General features: G+C 49.8%; 2 protein-coding genes across 10 annotated transcripts in view; both read right to left on the reverse strand.

Annotated features, from left to right (window-relative positions):
- Nucleotides 1–6,338, reverse strand: uba3 (ubiquitin-like modifier activating enzyme 3). Of its 7 annotated transcripts, none has more exons than XM_072714982.1 (19): nucleotides 6,197–6,338; nucleotides 6,046–6,084; nucleotides 5,170–5,275; nucleotides 4,680–4,760; nucleotides 4,251–4,333; nucleotides 4,045–4,125; nucleotides 3,876–3,919; nucleotides 3,358–3,422; nucleotides 3,111–3,266; nucleotides 2,360–2,462; nucleotides 2,108–2,221; nucleotides 1,849–1,902; nucleotides 1,658–1,694; nucleotides 1,481–1,562; nucleotides 1,305–1,346; nucleotides 998–1,143; nucleotides 837–900; nucleotides 708–762; nucleotides 1–576 (listed from the first exon to the last, which is right to left on the reverse strand). In XM_072714982.1, exons 1-19 carry the CDS (start codon nucleotides 6,214–6,216, stop codon nucleotides 488–490), a joined length of 1,461 nt encoding a protein of 486 aa, XP_072571083.1. In that variant the 5' UTR covers nucleotides 6,217–6,338; the 3' UTR covers nucleotides 1–487. The 7 variants fall into 7 exon arrangements, with proteins under 7 accessions (XP_072571083.1, XP_072571085.1, XP_023649684.1 ...); XM_072714984.1 differs by having other exon boundaries at nucleotides 6,014–6,084; nucleotides 6,197–6,289; XM_023793916.2 differs by lacking the exon at nucleotides 1,305–1,346 and having other exon boundaries at nucleotides 998–1,098; nucleotides 6,197–6,331.
- A 7,592-nt stretch (nucleotides 6,339–13,930) lies between these two features.
- Nucleotides 13,931–20,295, reverse strand: part of frmd4ba (FERM domain containing 4Ba) — a 44,139-nt gene continuing 37,774 nt past the window's right edge. For 2 of the 3 annotated variants that reach the window (XM_023793987.2, XM_023793985.2), the window contains exons 12-24: nucleotides 19,866–19,942; nucleotides 19,416–19,554; nucleotides 18,944–19,085; nucleotides 18,731–18,864; nucleotides 18,275–18,388; nucleotides 17,942–18,170; nucleotides 17,780–17,833; nucleotides 17,546–17,684; nucleotides 17,252–17,413; nucleotides 16,406–17,172; nucleotides 16,190–16,313; nucleotides 15,816–16,004; nucleotides 13,931–15,048 (exon numbers count right to left, since the gene is read on the reverse strand). In XM_023793987.2, coding sequence (XP_023649755.1) covers nucleotide 15,048; nucleotides 15,816–16,004; nucleotides 16,190–16,313; nucleotides 16,406–17,172; nucleotides 17,252–17,413; nucleotides 17,546–17,684; nucleotides 17,780–17,833; nucleotides 17,942–18,170; nucleotides 18,275–18,388; nucleotides 18,731–18,864; nucleotides 18,944–19,085; nucleotides 19,416–19,554; nucleotides 19,866–19,942 — 2,271 coding nt within the window. In that variant the 3' untranslated portion in view covers nucleotides 13,931–15,047. The remainder of the gene's footprint in view (nucleotides 15,049–15,815; nucleotides 16,005–16,189; nucleotides 16,314–16,405; nucleotides 17,173–17,251; nucleotides 17,414–17,545; nucleotides 17,685–17,779; nucleotides 17,834–17,941; nucleotides 18,171–18,274; nucleotides 18,389–18,730; nucleotides 18,865–18,943; nucleotides 19,086–19,415; nucleotides 19,555–19,865; nucleotides 19,943–20,295) is intronic. The other variant, XM_023793986.2, reaches the window with a different exon arrangement.

Genomic DNA, 20,295 nt, shown 5'->3' on the forward strand with positions numbered 1-20,295 from the left:
TGCAGATTTTTTTTTTAATTGTAGATTGTTATTGAAAACAGGCCCAAAGGGGTACAGTTAAACGTGTAAAAGTGAGATGGAAAATAAATGTGCGACATCCACCCGTCGGTCTTCTCATCCTTATCCAGTGGAGGTCTATAGTTAAAAAAGGCAGACTGCGCAAATGAATGACGCTTTGCACATGACAGTGGTTCAACGTTATGTAGCTTTACGACAGTTAAATGACGACTAAAACTGAAATGTGTACAGTTTAGGGTTACCAGGAAGTAACACATGAATGCGAAATGTCTAATCATTTACTGACTTGAGGAATGGTTTTTAAAAACAGACCATTCAGGAACACTGAATATAATCTGTAAAATACACCCCCACTTCATCACAGTGAGGAAACAGAGGCTATACTGACACAAATGCCTTTAGTAAGCACTGCATTTCTGCTGAGAAGTACTGCACAGCAAGGCTGCTCGGGCGGTCCTGCCCCGACGGCCTACGTGCTCAGGCTGAGTTTGAAGAGCAAGGTTTGCGGGGAGGTGATATCCGTCACGGCCAGCTCCTGTCCGTCCGTCAGGCCGAGCTCTGCCAAACAAAAGCGGCCGTCCATTAGATATGCTCTTCAAATAAGCCCAGGGTTTGAAAAATACAGAAATGCATATATTTCATGTTCAGAGGAAAGTCCAAACCAACAGTTGGTGAAGGACTTGGATTACCTTTCAATGTTTTACAAAGATTTGGCCGGGTTCTCTCTTCTATAGAGGATATGGTCTACAAAGAAAACATGGATCTATCAGATTTTTGGAGAAAAAAAAAACCAAGACAAGAATAGAAAGAAATATCACCTGTAAATATAATGTCTTATTTTTCCCTTCCAAAGTGGCTGTGATGGCCGGTGATTTCATCTGTCTGCAATAAAACGGTTCATTTTTACATACCAGTCTTCAAGGTACAGAAACACTATCTACTGAGACAAAGCTTTCCCTGCACTACCCCTTTCACTCACAGGGTGGCGCTCTTGGTCAGGTAGTTCAGCACATCCTGCAGCTTGGCTGAGGGGGCGAACTGCAGCTCCTGAGGCACCTGGCTGCAGGCGGGGCAGTTCTCCTGGTGCCCATCAAAAGCCGAGGATACAGCATTAACACGTGAGGACCACTGGCAGGAGGAGCCCTCGCCCACTGGCAGGAGCAGCCCTCGCCCACTGGCAGGAGGAGCCCTCGCCCACTGGCAGGAGGAGCCCTCGCCCACTGGCAGCAGGAGCCCTCACCCACTGGCAGCAGGAGCCCTCGCCCACTGGCAGGAGGAGCCCTCGCCCACTGGCAGGAGGAGCCCTCGCCCTGCCAGTCCGGCGTCCACTTTAACGAGACAGGCATGTGAAACGGCAGCCGAGCAATAAGTAGGAGAGACTGGCCACCAGTTACCTGCTGATGCCACTCGGATCCACGGACACCGTAGCATTTAATCTGAAGCCACAGAGCTCCAAACCCACCTTCCTGTCCGCCTCAAACGTGTAGGTGTACAGGCCGTCGACGTCGTTGAACATCAGGTAGTTGTTCAGTGAAATGTAGGCACTGCGGAAAAGAAGGCAAGATAAGCCAAGAGAGGCGGAAATAAGCAGCTGGGGAATGAGACCGAGGAATAGTCGGGAAACAGAGCCAGAACCAACCTCGACGCAATCTTGAAGACCTCAGTGGCACATGCAGCTGGGGGGGGGATTAAAACAAACAAAAAACACCAACATGTTATCAAAATGTCGTTGCGACATTGCCGCCTTGTGCTGCTGATTACAGACAGGCTCTCGCAGCCACTGCAGGTAAAAGGACAACACGGCAAACTCCAAACACGGACAGGACGTACCCGCAATGACGGCGTTTGTGGACGCGACGGCGGGGATGATCCTTTTCACAACCCCTGGGAAACAGAGATTACAGCTCAGTCTACTGACTGTTCCAGAATGAGACACCTTAACTCGCCTAAATACTCACAAACACATTCATTCAGCTAATCTCCAATACTGCAAAATCTAATTAGACTGAAAATTGTAATTTTTCCCTGTGAAAAGCACTTAATAATACAGACATTTCCGGCCCCGCGGGTCACCTTGCCCTGGGCTCACCCTGAGTCAGTCTGTAGGTCACGCCGGTGATGCTGAACTCGCCCGCTCTCTCCCGTGATCTCTGGAACACCCACTGGATGTGTTTGGGGTCGTCCCCGTCCAGTGGCACGCCGTCTGGGGGAGACACGGCCAGTGGAGGTTAGGGATGCCACGCGGGACAACGCAGGACCGTCACTCACCGGAAACTCCCGCTATAGTGAAACCTAAGGTATAACAGCGGGGGCGGGGGGGCGGCGGTGTCCGAAAACCCACCGCCAAAGGGATTCTCCTTGGGCCACTGCAGCAGACGGACGTACTCCACGCAGTGCTCAGGCAGCCGGGGCATGGAGGCGATGGTGCACATGGGGTAGGTGATCTGTGAAAAGGACACGTGTAAGTAAACGTGCACATCCACACCAGCCAAGGCTCCCTTCTAGGGACAGTCACCAAACGGCACTGGGGCCCCATTCACAATCTCAGTGCTTCTTACCCACTAAGCTACACACAGTCACACCAATTGGGAACGACAGCATCTCAAAGCAACAACAGAGGAGCTCTCTGAGGGGGCCTGAACCCACAACCTCATGGTCACAACGTGACGCTTCTCATTCACCACACCAGTGCCAGCTCACTTCTACTCCTCCTGATTACATGATGCTCTTTCAGCCTCCTAAAACAGTCAATAACCTCCGTACTGAGAAACAAGCTCCAAGAGGAAAAATATTATTTCTGAAAGTTTCATATAACTGCACTGCCCAGGTTTTCCCAGGCATCTGACTTACTCCTGCAGTGCAAAGACAGGTAGTGTAGGAGAATCACTGTCTCTATACTGGATACAGTGTGATTTTGTGTGAGAATATGTGATGGACAGGCATCCTTGTCCAGAGCGTGCCCAATGCCTCCTGGGACAGGCTCCAGACCCCCCACCAACAATCCTCTCTTTATATGGGCGTGCCTGACACAGATCGATCGCACCCTAATCCTTGAGGTGCTTAAGATGGTTATTTCATAGACAGAAACACACCTGCGGAGGGTAGAGCTCCAGGGTACATTCAATACAGGCAGTCATGCCAGGCAGGATGACCCGGGCGTTGCCCTTGAAGCCCTCGGTGCCCCCGTCGATGAGTGGGATAACGGAGGACGGATCCAGCACGCCCTCCTCGAAAGTCAGCAGTGACATCTGGTGGAGGAAAGTGGAAAAGCAGCAGGTCAGCGGCACTGAGAGGCACGCCCACAGAGGTCTGCACACGGCGATCCATAAAGAGGCGTACCAGCATGCCATTCATCCACCGGCGGGCGATGATAGAATCCAGGCCACACACCACGATATGGAACTCTGAAACATGGCAAAGAGCCAAGTGAGCATTTCACCGCCTGCGTTGTGACTGGGGCCTTCTGGTTAAATCCGGGAACGTGCCACAGTTAATCGCTTATAATGGCTAATCACTGGAAGTTTCTGAAACGATTTTTCAATGTTTCCCCAAAACGAAGACAGAACGGGCTGGTCTTGGGCGTAAACCTCCCGTGCTGAAAATTAGGCCCCCTCCATTTCATAACATCACATATGGATTCATAATGAAATGAGACATGATATTGCAGGACAGACAGCAAGTGCTGTTATATAAAAACTGGCCTCACCAACAAAACTTTACTGAAAGCACGACGGGGCCAAAAATATAGCGAATTCATAAGGATATTAAGAGTCTTCCTGTCAGGGCATCCCAGTATGGTGTGAGTCATCTGCCAAGGTGAAGCATGTTTCAGAAAACCAACGAGAGGCTGTACTTACGTTGGTAAAATGACTCATCGAAGTCTTGGATTTTCTTAAAATGTCTGACTGGGTTAAGGAAAAGCAGGACCTGTACTGAAGAATCTCCCTCCCATCCTTAAAGTGAGTCAGTAATGACTGTTACATTTCAGGGAAGGCGGGGCTGACCGTCCCCGCAGCTGCAGGATACGCAATCACGTTACATCCCGGGATTCTGCGGTTGATGAATTCAGCTGCCACCTCAGCCTTGGGGCGGCCCACATCTTTAGGCCTTGTAAAAGAAACCCATGAAAATAAGAGAGAGCTGATAATTACAGAAGTAGGTGTTTCATTAAAACATGAAATATAAACATTTAAATACACAAAGAAAAGAAAATGGTTTTTATGAACACTGACCTGAAAAGAAACTGCCTGTTTAGGTTGGACACGTCAATGGTGTCCATATCCACAAGGTGAATGTCTCGAAAACCTGACAGAGCCTTAGTGACACAGGACAGGGGGACAAGCTTTTACCAACATCCAACACAGATTTCCTAGAGCACAGACAAGTAAGATGCGTCTATTTCTACACGGCAGCTGAGCGATTACTAACAGAGACTCATCCCGATTCATAATACAGTGACGTAAGACAAGAGCAAGCAGTAATCATAAATCCTCCAGTGAACATTCAATGTGTTAACATAATATCTGTCCATCGCACTGTTAAATATGCACAAAAAAAAGTGTGTGAATATCGAATGCAAATAACATTAACACAGCTCTGCTAAATGACAAACAGTAAATCACAATCCGAGATGAGACGGCCCAAAGCCAGAGGGGCCATACCAGGTTTTTCAGGAGCTCACATCCCAAGCCGCCAGCTCCGATGACCAGAATCTTGCATGTTTCCAATAAAAACTGGAGCAACTGAAAATAAAACATTCACATATATTCACAGCTGATCCAGTTTAAGTGTCACATTGTTCCTGGAGTCTCAGATTCTACAGATAGCATGACAGAGGTTCTGTTAAAAAGAAAGATTAGGGGCAGGTAGATTTAATCTGCCAGGAGTACTGAAGAATGATTTTCCAGTAACATGCTGTAAATGTGCATTAAATATGAGAAAGTCAAAAAATGGGGACCACTGCAAACAGCAAATGCGCTGTTTCCTCACAAAATGCCAAGTCGGGTTAACCTTCTGTCAGCAGCAATAGAGGCTATTATGATGTATGATGCCTAAGCCACTTTCATTTTATATTTTCCTTTTCAAACGCGGCAGACTCAGCTCGGTTTATTTCGCGCAGTTAATTCATTGCCGCCGGCATCCGCCCCTCACCTCGGTGCTCGGTTCAAAGTCGGGGTGCGTGAAGGGCCCCGCGCGCTCCAGGAACTTGCTCACGTGATTCCAGCGTCCGTCCCAGTTTGCGTCGTCTAGCGCCATTCTGCGCGGAACGGAGGCAAGGATCAGGCACAGATTGTAAACGGCCCACGTATCCGTACATTATACTTTGTCACATCTACGGAGGCATTGAAGCTGCATAAAGAATTAACAGCTTTGCCCATGGATGGTGATTCTGTCGTGACCACAGGGCGTCTGTCATTTCTTAAGCATGTTAGTGGACGTTAGTCTGTTCTCTACATTTGCCCCGCTGTGTCCAAAATATTCACAAGATTATATTTCTGAAATTAATCAGATACTATATTATGCACAACACACCATTTGAAATGCTTATTTTTATTTTACTATTAGCAATTATTAAGCTTGTCTCTATATTCAATTGCACAGTAGATCTGATGGGCGAGATACACAAGCTATCCAAAGTGTGACTCTCGCGTGCATCGTTATACTGGCGAATACATAAAAGTCAATATTTACCCTCTATGTGCCAGAGTACACAGGGTACACAGTTATGTTGGCAGACAGCCTGTCCAAATCTGAGATCACCGTACATTACGTTTTAAGCAAGAAGTATATAAGTCTTATTAAATCTGACGGCTGGCTGCAATTAGAAGTATCGTGTGAATTCAGCAATACAGCCCATTGTGACATATCGTGGTTTAGCTATTTAGATAGCCTTTGTTTGATTTCAGACATTAGCTAGCTAGTTCTGAGTGCTTCACTAGCCAATTCATTATCAGATAGATGTCTGCAGCACTGCCATATCTTCATAACCTCAAACCTGCTGTCAGTTTCTATCGTTTCAGCACTAACTTCTGAGCCAGCTCTTCTATTCTCCTTCTTTTCTTCTCCCTAAAAAGAGAGAGTAAAAGAAGGTTCATACACGCTCAGTTTCAAACGAAACTGATAAGCATAAGTCGTCCAGTCAGTGTCTATTGAAGCTTCTGTTCTAACTAATACTTACGGCTCCTCTACATCCGCCATATTTCCATGATCCGCCGCTTTCCCAACATGCTTCGCGCGAACCGACTGGTCCAATCAGAGGTAAATGCGGGGGTCTCCGGTGGCACGAGGGCTTTCTTGGTAGATAGCAACTAGTTTGGTTGCATTACGTATCATGCTGAGGAATGGTAGGCTTATTCAGCTTATCAGTTTAATAATAGTGAGAAGTAAAAGCATTTGTTCGGGATTGGGTTTTGGAATCCTATGTCACCGAATATTAGAAACGATGACCAATAATTTATTTTCAGTTAAACCTAGTAAGCTCCATCCATCTGATGACAGTCTACCACAGGGTATGCACTTCCATAGATTTAGAGACACAAATGGAAATAAAGTGAATGTCTTTTCAAGAAAACGCAAGAACACAGCTGAAATACAGGAGGCAATGGGGAGAACATACAAACAGTATTAACTTAAACACAGTTCTACTCTCCCTCACTTCATCCCCTAGCATCAATGACAGGGAACCCAGCATTCACCGATGTCCTGTGCAACCCTACCTGCTTCGCTCCCTTCTGATCTGTTGATCCACTGTCTCACCTACATGCACAGCCCTTCATGAGAAACGCCACTCCCCCGTGATCTCATTCAGTGCAGAGTCAGTGCAGGCTTTGCTGAAGTGCAGCAGCAAAGGACTAAGTGAACCAGAGCAATGTCGATTGTAAAATCTACTGTGTGAGTTTGAAGACATCTTTGATTTTGTTGAGACAAAGGCTACATCCATACCAACTTAGTGCAACACTGAATCGGCACCAATAATCTCCCTCCCATCTTATTTTGCTGCTTGCTGCTGGTGAAAAGGGTCACTGCCAAGGATTCTTTACACAGCGTGTAGTTAGAGTATGGAATAGTCTTCCTGCTAGTGTAGCACAAGCTAAAACCCTGGGTTCCTTTAAATCAGAGCTAGATAGGATTTTAACAACTCTGAACTATTAGTTGAGTTCCCCCCGAATGAGCTTGATGTACCAAATGGCCTCCTCTCATTTGTAAATTTCTGATGTTCTTATGCTCTTAAGTCTTCTTTGCTATCTGCCACACCAGCCTGCACCTGAACCCAGCTATGTGGAGCCTCCTCCAGCAGTCAGTGAAGTTCCTGGGCCACATGGTCTGCAAACGGGACATCGCTACAGACCCAGACAAGTTGGAAGCAGTGAAGGCCTGGCTTGTTGCTATAATTAGGCCGGTAGTATTGCAAACACACCTGGGAGGAGAGCGAGTCGTCGGATAATATAGCCGCTGTCTGAGCCAGACTGAGAGAAAATGTGGACCAACCACTCCTGACTAGCATGGCTCTTACACTCCAGGGAGCCAGCTGGCTGGAGAAGCTCCGGTTATTCCAGTGTGAGATCCAGCACTGGGAGGGTCAACTTCACAGCAATGCAGACACCCTGTCCTGGCATCCATGTGGGGGCAAATGCGCTCACTGCCAATGGGTGGAGCGGAGACAGCTTATTGATGCTGCTCTGACCTCGGACTCGCTGTGAGAACACCACGGCACTGCATCCCAAGATGGTCCTACAGTGGCAGCAGTGAGGGTCATCTCTCCGCCCTGGACCAGCGCTGCTGTACCACCGCTGGGAGTCCCCGATTCCGGAGGAGTCCCTATTTTGGGGGAGTCCCTACAGCAGCTGCCAATCCCTGAGTCCCTCAAGAGAGCAGTGCTGCAGTGCATCCACAGGCCCTAGCCCTAGCCACCAGTGCCTAATCTTCAGTCAACGGTCATGGTGGGAGGTCTGCCAGCTGCTGAGGAACAAAAACGCAGACCACTCATCTGCACCCGCAGAGTGACATTCTTGTGGCCCCTCACCACACAGCTCACCCTTCTCACCAGCAAGCACCAGCGCGACTGGGACCAGCACTTGCTGGTCAGCAGCTTAAGTCAGGCAGCGTGGCCTAACCACTCACTCTAATGCTTAACATTGGGATGAGGGCAGCCACTTTTTCTTTTGGGGGGGGTAATGTTTTATTCTACTGCCACTTTAAGGGCAGGTCAAGGTGTGCAAAAAAAAAAAAAAAAAGAGTTTTTTTTTTACGTAAGAAAACGTGACTGAGGGTGTGACCCTCCCCTACCTGAAAAATATTATTTTTCCTGCATAAACAGAGGAGGAGGAGTACCCTGCTGCATCAGGCCTGGATTAAGTCAGTCTGCACTCATTTTCCACATATATGTTGGACGACCGATACCGACGTACACCTGAGCGAGTGCCGCCTTACATGCATCCTGTGCGGTTTCTGAGGCTGGGCTCTGACACCATGCGAGCGTCACGGACCACGCCGACGTCGGGGATGGAGATCTCACCCCTCAGGCCCTGCGATGACTTCGAGTGCTACGGGAAACCCGCTGCTGTACTATCAAACCAATTACTTAGTAATAGGCAGTATTGTGTTTCTGGTTGTGGGGTAAGTAGATTTTTTAAAATGTTAGGCGTATACTTTTATTAATTTATTTTTAATTATAAATAATGCACTAAGTCTTCAACTTGACAGCCGAAAGGTTCCCAGGTGTCCCTTGGCATTTCTTTGCTTGCGTTACGGCAGAAGCGTTTACCCGCCTTTCGTCATGCGACATTCACAGCTTTCAGTTTAGCGGACTTAGCCCGATGGGCCCCATGAACCGACATTAACGTTCATCATTATAATAGTGCTTCTGTGTTGGGCTGATAGGCCTCTATCAGCAGAAAGCGACGGAGCAGAGCAGGAAGCCGCAGCGGGCGCCGCTGTGGGACGATCACCGAGCCCCGCAGCGCTTCAGGATGCATACATTCGGTCCACATGTGCTTACAGCCATGCGGGCTGGGCACAGCACCAATAGTGTAAAAAGGAAAAAAAAAACATGATTTAAAAAAGAACTTAATTTTCCTGGTCTGTGTGGTTTGCACCTTGCTCTGGGACTCATTTAGCACATTCATATTTCTTCCATCATTCCAAAAGTTTTTCTTAACTTGTTTTAAAGTAAAAATTAGAAATTATTTCTAACTGAATTCCTTTAAAGACACGTAATGCATTATGTTCTCACTGGCAGAACTTTGGAATTCATTAGAAGTTACACACCTTACTCAAAGTGATTCATTCAGAGTGAGACACTGAAACGATTAGCAATATTAAACCGACACCGTTTCAGTTTAAAACAGTTTTTACGCTGAATGTATTTCGAATGAGTCAGTCACAGCGGTAACGGTTATTTTTTTTTCCCTGACTGGAAACGTGGAGTCACTCTCTCTAAATATAGGCAGCAGTGGCGATCTGGCTGTGGCGACACGCGCCCGATGTGGGCAGCAAAGCCGGCGGGCATAATCCGAAGCCATCAGCTGCTGGCAGATGCCACACCAGGAAACTGACACGGGAGGAACAGCAGGCGCCCTTACAAACCAGCAGGAGTGGAAGGTTCAGGAATGGCCTGCTGCAGCAAAACTAGCAGGGTTCATTTAATGCGGAAATTATTACTCTAGAGATAGCGTTGTTTGTTTTTCTGCGGAGATGGGCACGGTTCCTCATAGCACTTCCAGGAGTGTCCGCGAAACCATCACGTTACCAGGAATGCATCCGCCCTGTGGAGTCACATGCACCAGTCATCATGTGAAAAGCAGCAGACAGGAAAGGAGCTGGTGAGGAGCATCGTCGCGACAAAGATGGCAAAGATGACCATCAGGGACAGAAAGGTGGCAGCTCCAGAGAGAGTGAACGTGCTTCCTCTCCGTCATGGCCAGCATGTTCACATCTTGCTGGACAGTGGAGAGCCTGGCATGCTTCCACCATGTTCTGCAATGACATTCCCGCAATTCCTTTGCAGGTTCCTGAACCCTGTTGACATGGTGCTGATGCACGGTGCTCACCCTGGTCACACTGGGCTCCATATGGGGTAGCGAAAACAAGGCAGCCATCAAGAATTTTAGGAAGAACAACCCTACAGTTTGTCGTTGCTCTAATGGTTGCCAGCTACTTCCTGATTTCTCTCTTTGGGGGACACAAGGTCTTCTTCTTTGGGATAATCTTTCCCATTGTCTGTAAGTTTTGACATTGATTTTGTGCTTTTTCCATAGGCACGCCCTGACCATAAGAGGGCACCCTTGCAGGCTCTTCAGGGTGGCGTGGGAGTCTCCCCTGTAGGCTACCACAGCAGCAGAATACTGCGGGGCTTCCTTTCCTTTCGGGCTGTTAGCTGTGAGGAAGAGGAATGTCGAGACAAAGAAACCAGTTTTCCCACTTATCATGTGTTACGGTTTAACTAAGGAATGAGCACTGAGTGCTCTCAACAGGAAGGGGAGGGCGTTTAAAAAAAAATAAAAAATAGAATAAGGTGGGGTCTGAGCCTCACCCTTCTGGCTGAGAGTATAGTCATCAAGACGTGTAGGAGTAGGATCTTAGGACCTTCTGAAACCCCAGGGCTGTTTGACTTATTCCTTCTCATTTTATTGAACCAGGGTTTAAAATGGTTCCTGGAAGTTTCTGTCGGGTTCTTATCAAAGTTGTATTAACAAAAGCTTTTCTCAAGCACAGGTTATGACGACCCCCCCCCCCATGCAGTGTCCTGTGTTGTCATACACACCCCTCCTAGGGACATTCTAAAAAAAAGACTGACATTAGTATACAGATGCTGGGTAGGCAGACGTCTCAGGACACGGGCGAAGTGAATGAACCTCGTCCGTGAGGAGAGCAAACTGAAGGAGTGAGGAGAGCAAACTGAAGGAGTGAGGAGAGCAAACTGAAGGAGTGAGGAGCTCTGGTGCTCCGTGGAGGAGCTGCTTTCTCCATCTGCTCTTCTCAGGAAACCTCAGTGGGTTGCTGCGAATCCGCACCATCCCCACCCGCTCACGGACGCATCTTCCTTCATCAGTGGCTTTGATCACTTGATCTCACCCCAGTGGTGCCTTGTTCTATAACGGGATTATTCTTTACATTTAACTCACATCTGCTTTTAATAGGCTAGGTCCGAGAAATTTTTGCCTACTGCTAATTGCTAATCATTAGAGGGTAACCAAGTTTCCAGTGCCCTAAATATCCTTCAAAATATATATTTTTTTCTGTAGGGAAACGTTTAAGGAGTCAGAAAGCACAATACATCTTATACATCTAGATCAGAGACACACCACTAAAGAAGAATTTGATTGCCCACACAAAAAGGACACACACAGTAAAAATCTAATTGAACTATTTTTTTGTTAAAAGATTTGAATTTATACTTTCAGGTGTCACAATATGCCTCTCATTAATATTTTAAGCATATAACTAATCCGCTAACCAAATTGTGTCCGTAAGTAAACACCCACATAGTACTGAAAAGCAGGCATCACATGCTGTCATCCAAAGCGCTGTAATCCCATTACATTTGTCAGAATGATTTGTGCCTGATTACAAGTAGCAGCAATACCACCGGCTTATTTGACACACTCTATTGGCAGATAGACTATAGCCAAACAGAACTTATTTTGGGTATACAGTATTTCATCTCCTTTTTTGTTTTATAGATATTACGCACAAATATTTTTATGTTTCAGGTGAAAGAAATGCTACGGTCATGCTAATAAACAAAGGGTTAATGGTGCCTTTTGTCATGCTTGAGGAATTTAAGCAATGAACAACTTCTGTTTCAGTTTCCAGAGAGTCATGCTTATTTGATGGAGGACTACCATTATGGGTAGCATGGGCCATAATGGCAAAGAAGAATGTTACTGGGTTTCAGGAGGGAGCCTTGATGCACTATACTCCTAATCCACAGAATTAAAGCAACTATGCAACTGAAGGTACAAAAATATTAATTGTACCCATTAATTGTACTAGTGACACCTCTTACTGTTTGTTTAAATATAATTCAGCTCAAGGGTTAACGGTCCACAATATTCAGCACTATGTTAGCTGCCAAGCAGTTTTAATGTTTATTGAGCCCCAGAGATGCTTTGTTCTTGGAAGTGTCTCTGAGGTGATATTCTCTTTACACTCAATCACTTTCACTGACACTAATCAATAAGCCGCAGTGGATTAAAATACAGCGTGGGCAATTACGCCACGTCATGGAAGATCCATCACGATCCCCACCATAACGTAATCCGAGTCGCTTCAGGTCTGTGGCACCCACATGCCGGTAAAGGACAGACATAAATCACTGTTAATATTGTAAGTCGTTTAACCACACACAGAACAACCACGTCTTAAAAGCTTCATGAGACCCCTTTGACAAAAGTCATCTCTGACACTTCTAATGCAATCCAATAAATTTGAAGGTTTTCTTGGGCACAACTACACAATAAATCACTGTAAATAAAATAAAGAGCTCGCCCCTTTTGGATACGTTCACTTAGAGCGTGCCCACTGGGTCGGATGCTTTCTTGACTGACAGTGCCATTTAGAAGTTGCTTTCATCTGCAGGCCTATTCGTCACAACACAAGGAGATATGAGTCATGCCGCCCCCACTGCTGTCCTTCTTCCTTCCACCCCGCAATCCCCGCCCCCTCCCAAAAAGGCTACACCTTATCAGAGTGAGACAGAGGACACTCTCTCTCTGCAGCCAGCCTCACAGTGATACCCCTTCACCTCCCTCCGCAGTATAGCTGCTGCATGGGTCATCTTAACAGGCCTGTGCCTTTGCAGACAGCAGCTCTGCAGAGAATTTGTCCAGATAGGCAGGCCTTTTGGGGCACATCCATCCCTGACAGGCCTTTTGCCAACATCAGGCCAGAGTGACCCACGGGCACCCAGTCCTCAAGACCCCTTTTACTTGCCCCTCACAGGACTGGAGAGTCACTGGGAAGACGGATGACGCAAGTGAACAAGGTTTATGGAGTGGAAGGAAAGCCGGATTTGGACACGTGCCTCAGAGGGGGCAGAGCAAGCCCTTAGCTCAGATGGGTGAGGCTGCGGAGGCTCTGGAAGGACAGAAACAGCTGAGCCCATTGCCTCCGGACAGACGGGGAGATTCGCTGGTTCCCACATTTAGAGGGAAAAGTCCTGGTACAAGCTACAGTATCCCTAAACAAGACGGAAGCTGTTAAATTAAGGGTGCTGTGAAGGAGAGAAGCGTAAAGGAATGTAGAAGCACCAGGAAGGCACGGGGGGGGGGGGGGGCGAGGTCTCAGAGAGCCCTTGTGTGGTGGAGAGGCCAGGAAGTGGGACAATGGTCTCAGGCTGGGCTGGCAGTAGGCCAGACCGGCCAAAAACTGGTCTGTTCGGTTCTTCGTTGGAAAGAAAACCTGTCAAGCAGGCCACAGTGGGAACGGGAGAAATCACAGAACACACACACCTGAAGCATACAGGTACGTTTTGCTTGTAGCATGTTAACTAAAGTTGACTCCCATAAAAGGTGGATGTCGTGCACGATTCTCTGGAACTCATTACTTCTCCATTCTTTACAGGGAATCATATTATAAGAATCAGCCCAGCGCAGTGCAGTTCCCCCGTTTTATTAAATGAAGCCGGCTTTACGTTCCACTTTGTCCGTTCAGTGCCAGAATGACCAGGCCTGCCATGTCCAGCTTAATCATGGTCACCTGCCATTTAATTTCAGGTAAGCACACATCTCGTGAAGGCAGAGCTCGATCGCCATCTTTCTCACCGCACAAGCCAGGCATTACGAAAGATTCACCCTCAATGCAAGCTGGCCAAACCTAAACACCAAATTCAGGCTATAAGAGAGCGATGTGTCATGATGTAGATTACACTTAGTCAGCGTTGGACAAGCACAGAGACAAAAGGACTTAAAACTTCTTCAATTCGACTGACTTTTAATACAAATTCTAAGAACCAGCTTACCAAATTGGGATAGTTGACTATATATTACATGCTTTAAAACACAAAGTTCACAAACAACTAAACAATAAAAAAATTAAAAACATCCTATATACAGTGTTAATATTTACATGGAAATTCTTCAAAGAAAGGAGCACCGGTCCATGGAGTCCAGCATGGGATGCAATGGCTGTTCTTGTCGATGATCTCTTATATACCTAATGAATCCAAGGAAAGCTATAGAGGCTGGAATGTCTTCAGAAGAAGCAAAAGGGACTCAATCCATGATCAGAGTCTAGAACCGACAAACACCTGGTCCAGCCCTGAAGGCGTGTGTTGCTTGGCCGGAATGCAGATAATGCCAGGCCCGGAAATGCAGAAGACGCAGAAAGGGGCCCGGGATCAGTGGCAAGAAGATGGCACAGAGAGCCAGTGTGACGGCCAGCCATGTGCCATTCGTAACAGTGCCGTCTACCGCTATACACACAATGGGGAGCAGGAACCGGGCTGCTCGCTGCTGGACACCATTCAGGCTGCAATGATTTTCCCAGTTTCCGCAAATGTGCAAGTCTGAACATTCATTGAAGAGATAATGCCATCCAATGGCTCCATGACGGATACTGACGGCTCTACAAGCCGTGAAACTGGTGCGGAAATGGTCATGGCTACTATCCGGTCCTTACTGGTCAAATCCCCACATCCCGCTCCACCTTCATTCCATAATGTAAGCAACATTGTTTTACATAAACTTGTACAAAACATCCTTATTTGTCCGTTTGTCTGTACACAGCTCCCAGAAGACAGCACAGACCACAGCTTCCAGAGGACAGCACAGACCACAGCTCTGTGATTCCCGTGTTGCCCTGTGGTTCTGGGTCCTGTCGGCTTTGGCTCTCTGCTTCTTGAGAAATCCCAGCCCCTGTCATGGAGGCACATGTGAGGATAGAAACGGCCCTCGGAGAGCGCCGGCTCCCTACACTATCGTTCCAGGCTTGGAGTCCTCATGCCAGTATAACATCTGGGCATCCGAGTCCAAAGTGCTGCTGAGGTGGCTGCCGACTGGCGGCTCAATTTGGTTCATGTCTACATACGACCTGCAAAGGCAGATGGGAAGGCAGTGAGCATGTGGAGCATATCAATGATTCTGGAAAAATACACGCACAGATCAACAGAAGATGGCTAAACATTCAACAATTTAACCCCACATCGTCGGCTGCAAAACTGAAGTTGACGTCCTGTCCGAGAGGGCAGTCTGTATGGATCCCATTAGAGCCGTTTCCTGACATGGGGTTAAAATGTTCCTTCTCACTGTGAAAGCAAAAACCAGCAGCAGCCAATCACAGACAGGGGCCCGATGCAGCAGCCAATCACAGGGCACGCGCAGTCACAAGGACTGCCCTTCGACACACAGCAGACCACTCCAGAGTCTGGAGGCACTTGTGGGACATCCTCACGCATGTCATACAAGATGATGAACCTTCTAAATCGCCTGTTGCGGGAGATCTGAGGTTCGAGGGTTGGAGACGCCCAGAACAGAGAGCATGCGAGGGGTGGGGTGGGACACAGAAGACAAGCGTGAGCTTTGGAGGTCCGCCTGGGTCGGCAGACTGACAGACAACACTGACTGTAAAGTGGAGAGACCATCCAAACCGTCCATGCGGGTAGGGCTGAGCAAATACAAATACAACTAATAAGCAGCACATAGAGGTCTGCATACGGGCCAATAGCACTGCAAGCAGGCAGACGAGCAAACCACAGTGCAGCAAAGAGGAGGACGAGGAGGACGAGGAGGACGAGGAGGACGGGGGGCAGCGGGAGGCGGTGGGCAGGAGGGTCTACGCGCCCGGAGCCGGGTACTTACTAGCGTGGGCTAAACTTAGCATAGGCATGCTTATTACGCCTGTCGAGCCTGTGGCCGGTGCTGGAGGGAGAGGAGGGCGGGAGGGAGGACAGCATGGAGGAGGAGGAGGAAGAGGAGGCAGAGGAAGAAGGGCTATCGGGGACAAAGGGACCCCGCCGCTGGCACTCAGGGCTGCGGCAGGAGCTGAATCTACAAGAGAGCGGCCATCATGTGAGAAAGGACAAGCATGTCGGGGCGGGGGGGCGAGCGGGCCCATACGGGCCGGCCCAGCACATGTTCACTTCTGCACCACCCTGAAAACACCCTGCAATAAAGAGACAGACAGCAGAGGAGCACATGGGGCGAATCAGGATGCGGGGTGGGGGGGGGCTCACCTGCCGTGCACGGAGCTGTAGGAGCCAGGGTAGGCCTGCTGTTGTTGAGCCACCCCCACCTCGTAGTCCGGCAGACCCATAGCCTGGTGCCCCCGCCAGGTCCTGGAGCTGACCGCCGAGGACACTGTGACACCACACATAGGTAACTGCAGTTACATACCAGGCAGTAGTAGGGTCAAATCACTTAGCATCAGGTTTGAATTCCAGCCCAGCTACCTGAGGAGTTGGACAGAGTCCGGTTGGCGTGGCCGAAGGGGGTGGGCACGGCCTGTGGGGACAGGCTCTGCTGGGAGCCGCGCTCGTAGGTGTGTGCCACCTGCTTGCTGCCCAGGCTGCGGTTGTACCAGCCTCGCAGGTGTTCCTCCACCAGGGCCCTCTGGATGTTCCTGGCCATAAGCTCGGGCCGCAGTGCCGGGGGTGGGGCCGCGGGCCGGCTGCGGGGGGGCCTCAGTGTGGCATAGAGGTTTTGTGGCGGCCCGTCAGCCTCATCGCCGCCGTAGCGGCCGTAGCGGTCATGCCCGTGGTAGATGGCTGCCGGGTAAGACGGGTTGACGTTGTAGTGGCCCTCAGTCTCGGCCTCGTAGACGTAGCCGCCGTTGGCGTAGGGCTCCGGCTCCGCATAGCGCGGGAATCCCGTCACGTAGTAGGTGGTCGGCGTGTGGCACGCCGGTGTCATGTAGCCGTAGCAGCGCGAGTCGCTTTGTGCCAGGTTAGGCATGCTGCCTGCGCTGGCGTACACGTTACCCTTCCGGTGGCGCCAGCGGTCTCGGGGCCGAGAGCCGGCCCCACCACTGGGGGCGCTGTACTCCAGGCTCGACTGGCTGGTGTAGGATGAGCCGTCGTCCAGGATCTCCGTGCTGTTGCTACGGCGACTGGGAGCCAGTGTGAAGCCAGGCTGGTACGGGTCCACGTCACTGGTGTGCTGGGACTGAGACTCCAGGCTGCCACTGCGGTGCCGGAAAGGCTGCGGGCCGTCATCGGACCTGCGGGGCGGTGGGGGGGGTTATGTGCTTGTCTGGGGCACGGCCGGGGCAGAGCATGAGCCGTGGGGGGTGGGAGTACCTGAGCTGGATGCTGCTGAAAGCGTTGCGAGGCATGACGGGTGTCGGGGGCATGCTGCAAGAATCACGTGGCTGCCGGGATGAAGGCTTGCAGGGGCTGCTGTGTGTGGACAGGGCATCCCTGTGGCTGTAATACGGCTCCGGCACGTCGGCATAAGTCAGCCTGCCACACGGGGGGGCCACCCAGAAAGTCAAACACCATCGCGTCGCATCTCAACAGGTGACTTTCAGCCCTTGGATTGCTCCCTGACAAGTGTCCCCAGCCGCCCTCCTCGCAGACCACGGTCAGACCTACCTGTCCAGGCCCACGTCATGGTGCTGCTCATTGGCCGAGGCTCGTCGGTCCTGCTGGTACTCGCTACTGGGCCCGTTGGACAGCTGCGGGGAGTACTGAACCGAGCGAGACCGCTGCCGCCGGGTCCCGGCCGGCTCACCTGGAGGAACAGGATGGCGAAGTGTCAGGGACCACCCTCAGGGGCCAAAAAGGCATGGGCTGCCACATGCGTGTCATAAGGGAAGCCCCTCTCACCGTCCTCCAGCGTCAGGCTGTCCAGCGAGGTCAGTTCGGCCGTGAGTGTCTCATCTGAGCACGGAAGAGAGAGAGAGGACATGTGAAGACGATTCAGCTCACTCTCGGAACAGTGAAATGTGTGCAACCCCTTGCCATCGTCCCCGGGCCCCATGGCCACACCTGCAATTAGCAGCGAGACCCGCTGTGTCGGCTTCTTGCCCATCTTGATCCGATGCTCGTTGATCTCATTCTCAATCTCCTGCAGCTTCCTCATGGCATCCAGCAGGTTCTTTTTCCTCTTCCTCTTCACCGTCTTGCAGGGCTCCGTCTCTGTAGCCAGTTTCTTGGCCGCTTCCACAATCTTCTGCTGCAGGGCAAACCTGCCTTCCAGGTTCTTCAGGTAGGGATCCTGGGGAGGCACGGAAATGGGCAGTCTGGTCCACTAAGATGCGGACACACCTAGCACAGCCTCCTGGAACCCTGCACATGCAGCGAGCAGCCCACAGTGCTGACCTGGTCATTGAGAATGTCGTCCAGCTTGAAGGTGGTGCCGATGCGCTTTCGCACCTGCGGAGTCTTCTCACCAGAGGAGAGTGGGTACTCTTCGGGCAACTTGCCTGTCAGCTCCTGAGGAAGCAGGAGGAAGTCAGCAGGTGGCTTTCAGTGACAGGGAAAAGCCACCAAAGCAGGTTTTTTACTGCAGACCCCATCAACAGGCTGTCTTCATGCGCGTTCCCAGTTTCCTAACACTGTCCTACCAGCTGGTGATTCCTGCCTGTGCTGTTTCGGTTACTGCAGAAAACTGAGGACCACAGATACGAAAGGGCTGAGGGCAGCTTGTGTTTTAATGCACACATCACTGTTTACAAGCCCTAACCTAGGGAACCTGAACACCCTCACCCTCCCCCCCCCCCCCCCCCCCCCCCCCCCCCACCCCCCCGGTTATACAGAAAGCCTGGCGCTACTCACAGCTTCTCTCAGGCATATCTTCTTCAGTTCCTCCATCTTTTTGTCCAGGATACCCTGCAGCTCCCTCTCCTTCCTCCTCAGCTCTGAGATCTTCTCCTTCTTCTGCTCTTCATTCACCTCAGAATCCATGGAGCCTACAGGACGCAGAAACTGATGAGGGGGGGGGTCCGCGCTCCAAGAGGTGGGCCGCAGGCATGGGCCCCCGCTGTGTACCTGCTGAGACCAGGCTGCCGTTGCTGGCCATGATGAGGCGGTCCTTGCCCTCGGTGATGCCCAGCTTGCTGCCCCTTGGCACCCCCGACTCCGTCAGGTCCATGGCGATGTCGCCCAAGCTCCTCGCCGTGCTGATTTTCACCTGGACAGCAAGCAGGCGTGATCAGACCAAAATTTCAACAGGACTACTACCCCCTCCCCCCCCCGTGGCTCACGCTGCTTAAAAACTGTCCGCCCCACACTGTGTTATTCCTGGGAGAGCAGGGCACATCTTCCTACGCAGACCCTCACTCCTTCCAGAAGCCTGTCAAGGACTCATTACGGGCCATAACTGGCTCTTCCTGACCAATGCCTGTTTACCCATAATCCACTTCAGGAAGCCAACCTTCTCAGCAAGAGCAGAGCCATGGTGAAACCTGCTCAGGGAGACACGGATTCAGTGTGGTGGGCAGTAAGGACAAGCTGGACCCACCTTGCTTTGCTTGCGGTCCAGATAGAACTGGTGCTGACTGATGGCCATCACCCAAATGCTCTTGATAAGAGAGTGGCTGGCATACCACGTGTGGATGACCAGGCCAGCCTGCCCAAAGGTGCGTCGAGTCACAGTCCTCCTACCAGCAGATGGAGCCATTCAGAGAGGGGTTAGGGTTAGGCTTAGAGAGAAGTCTACCTTATACAGCTGCACATGCATTATTTATAAATTGTATAGTGTAATTATAAAGACTAACAAAAAGTTTTATAACTGAAAAGTGACCAAAAGAAAGACAAGTATAAATACATTTCATTTAGCTGAAAGCTAATTGTTAATTTATGTTCTTAAGCATGATGAATACAAGAAAGACCGACTTAATAATTAGCCAAGTATGACTCTGAAGAGGTCTGACAGCACATGAACAGAGCATCATCCCACACCGCCTCTTACCTGTGGGGATCATGCACCTCCACAGCAAACTTTTTCTCCCGAAAATAGAGGTTCTCCAGCTGTTTCCACTGGAACAACTAAGGAAAGCATAAAACACTCCTTGGTGCTGGTATAGTCAGAGTGCCAGGATCAAAGAGCACGAACGCACAGCAGATGTTATCACCTATGGCACATATCGGCTCTTATACAGCACACATGTAGATTATATTTATAGAAAACGTATAAATGACAGCTGTAAACTGTCAGTCCCTTTACGCAGTCTGCTTTGCCTTAGTACCACGAGGAGCAACTCAATACCTCCACAAAGTCCAGCCCATGGAGGGAGCTATGCTTCAATTATCTGGTTGTATTTCCCAGAGACGAGGCTTCACACTTTTAAACGTACTACTTAACAAAACGCTTGCAAATAACAGTGCTAGGACAGCAGCAG

The sequence above is a fragment of the Paramormyrops kingsleyae genome, chromosome 8, assembly GCF_048594095.1.
Source record: "Paramormyrops kingsleyae isolate MSU_618 chromosome 8, PKINGS_0.4, whole genome shotgun sequence".
NCBI lineage: Eukaryota > Metazoa > Chordata > Actinopteri > Osteoglossiformes > Mormyridae > Paramormyrops > Paramormyrops kingsleyae.

Coding starts and splice junctions, on each gene's coding strand:
- uba3 (XM_072714981.1), bottom strand. CDS start 6,113: ATGAACCTTCTTTTACTCTCTCTTTTTAGGGAGAAGAAAAGAAGGAGA. Junction 3,423..3,875: donor CGATGAGTCATTTTACCAAC/GTAAGTACAGCC, acceptor GCCATGTTTCAG/AGTTCCATATCGTGGTGTGT. Junction 1,903..2,107: donor GACCTACAGACTGACTCAGG/GTGAGCCCAGGG, acceptor TCTGTTTCCCAG/GGGTTGTGAAAAGGATCATC.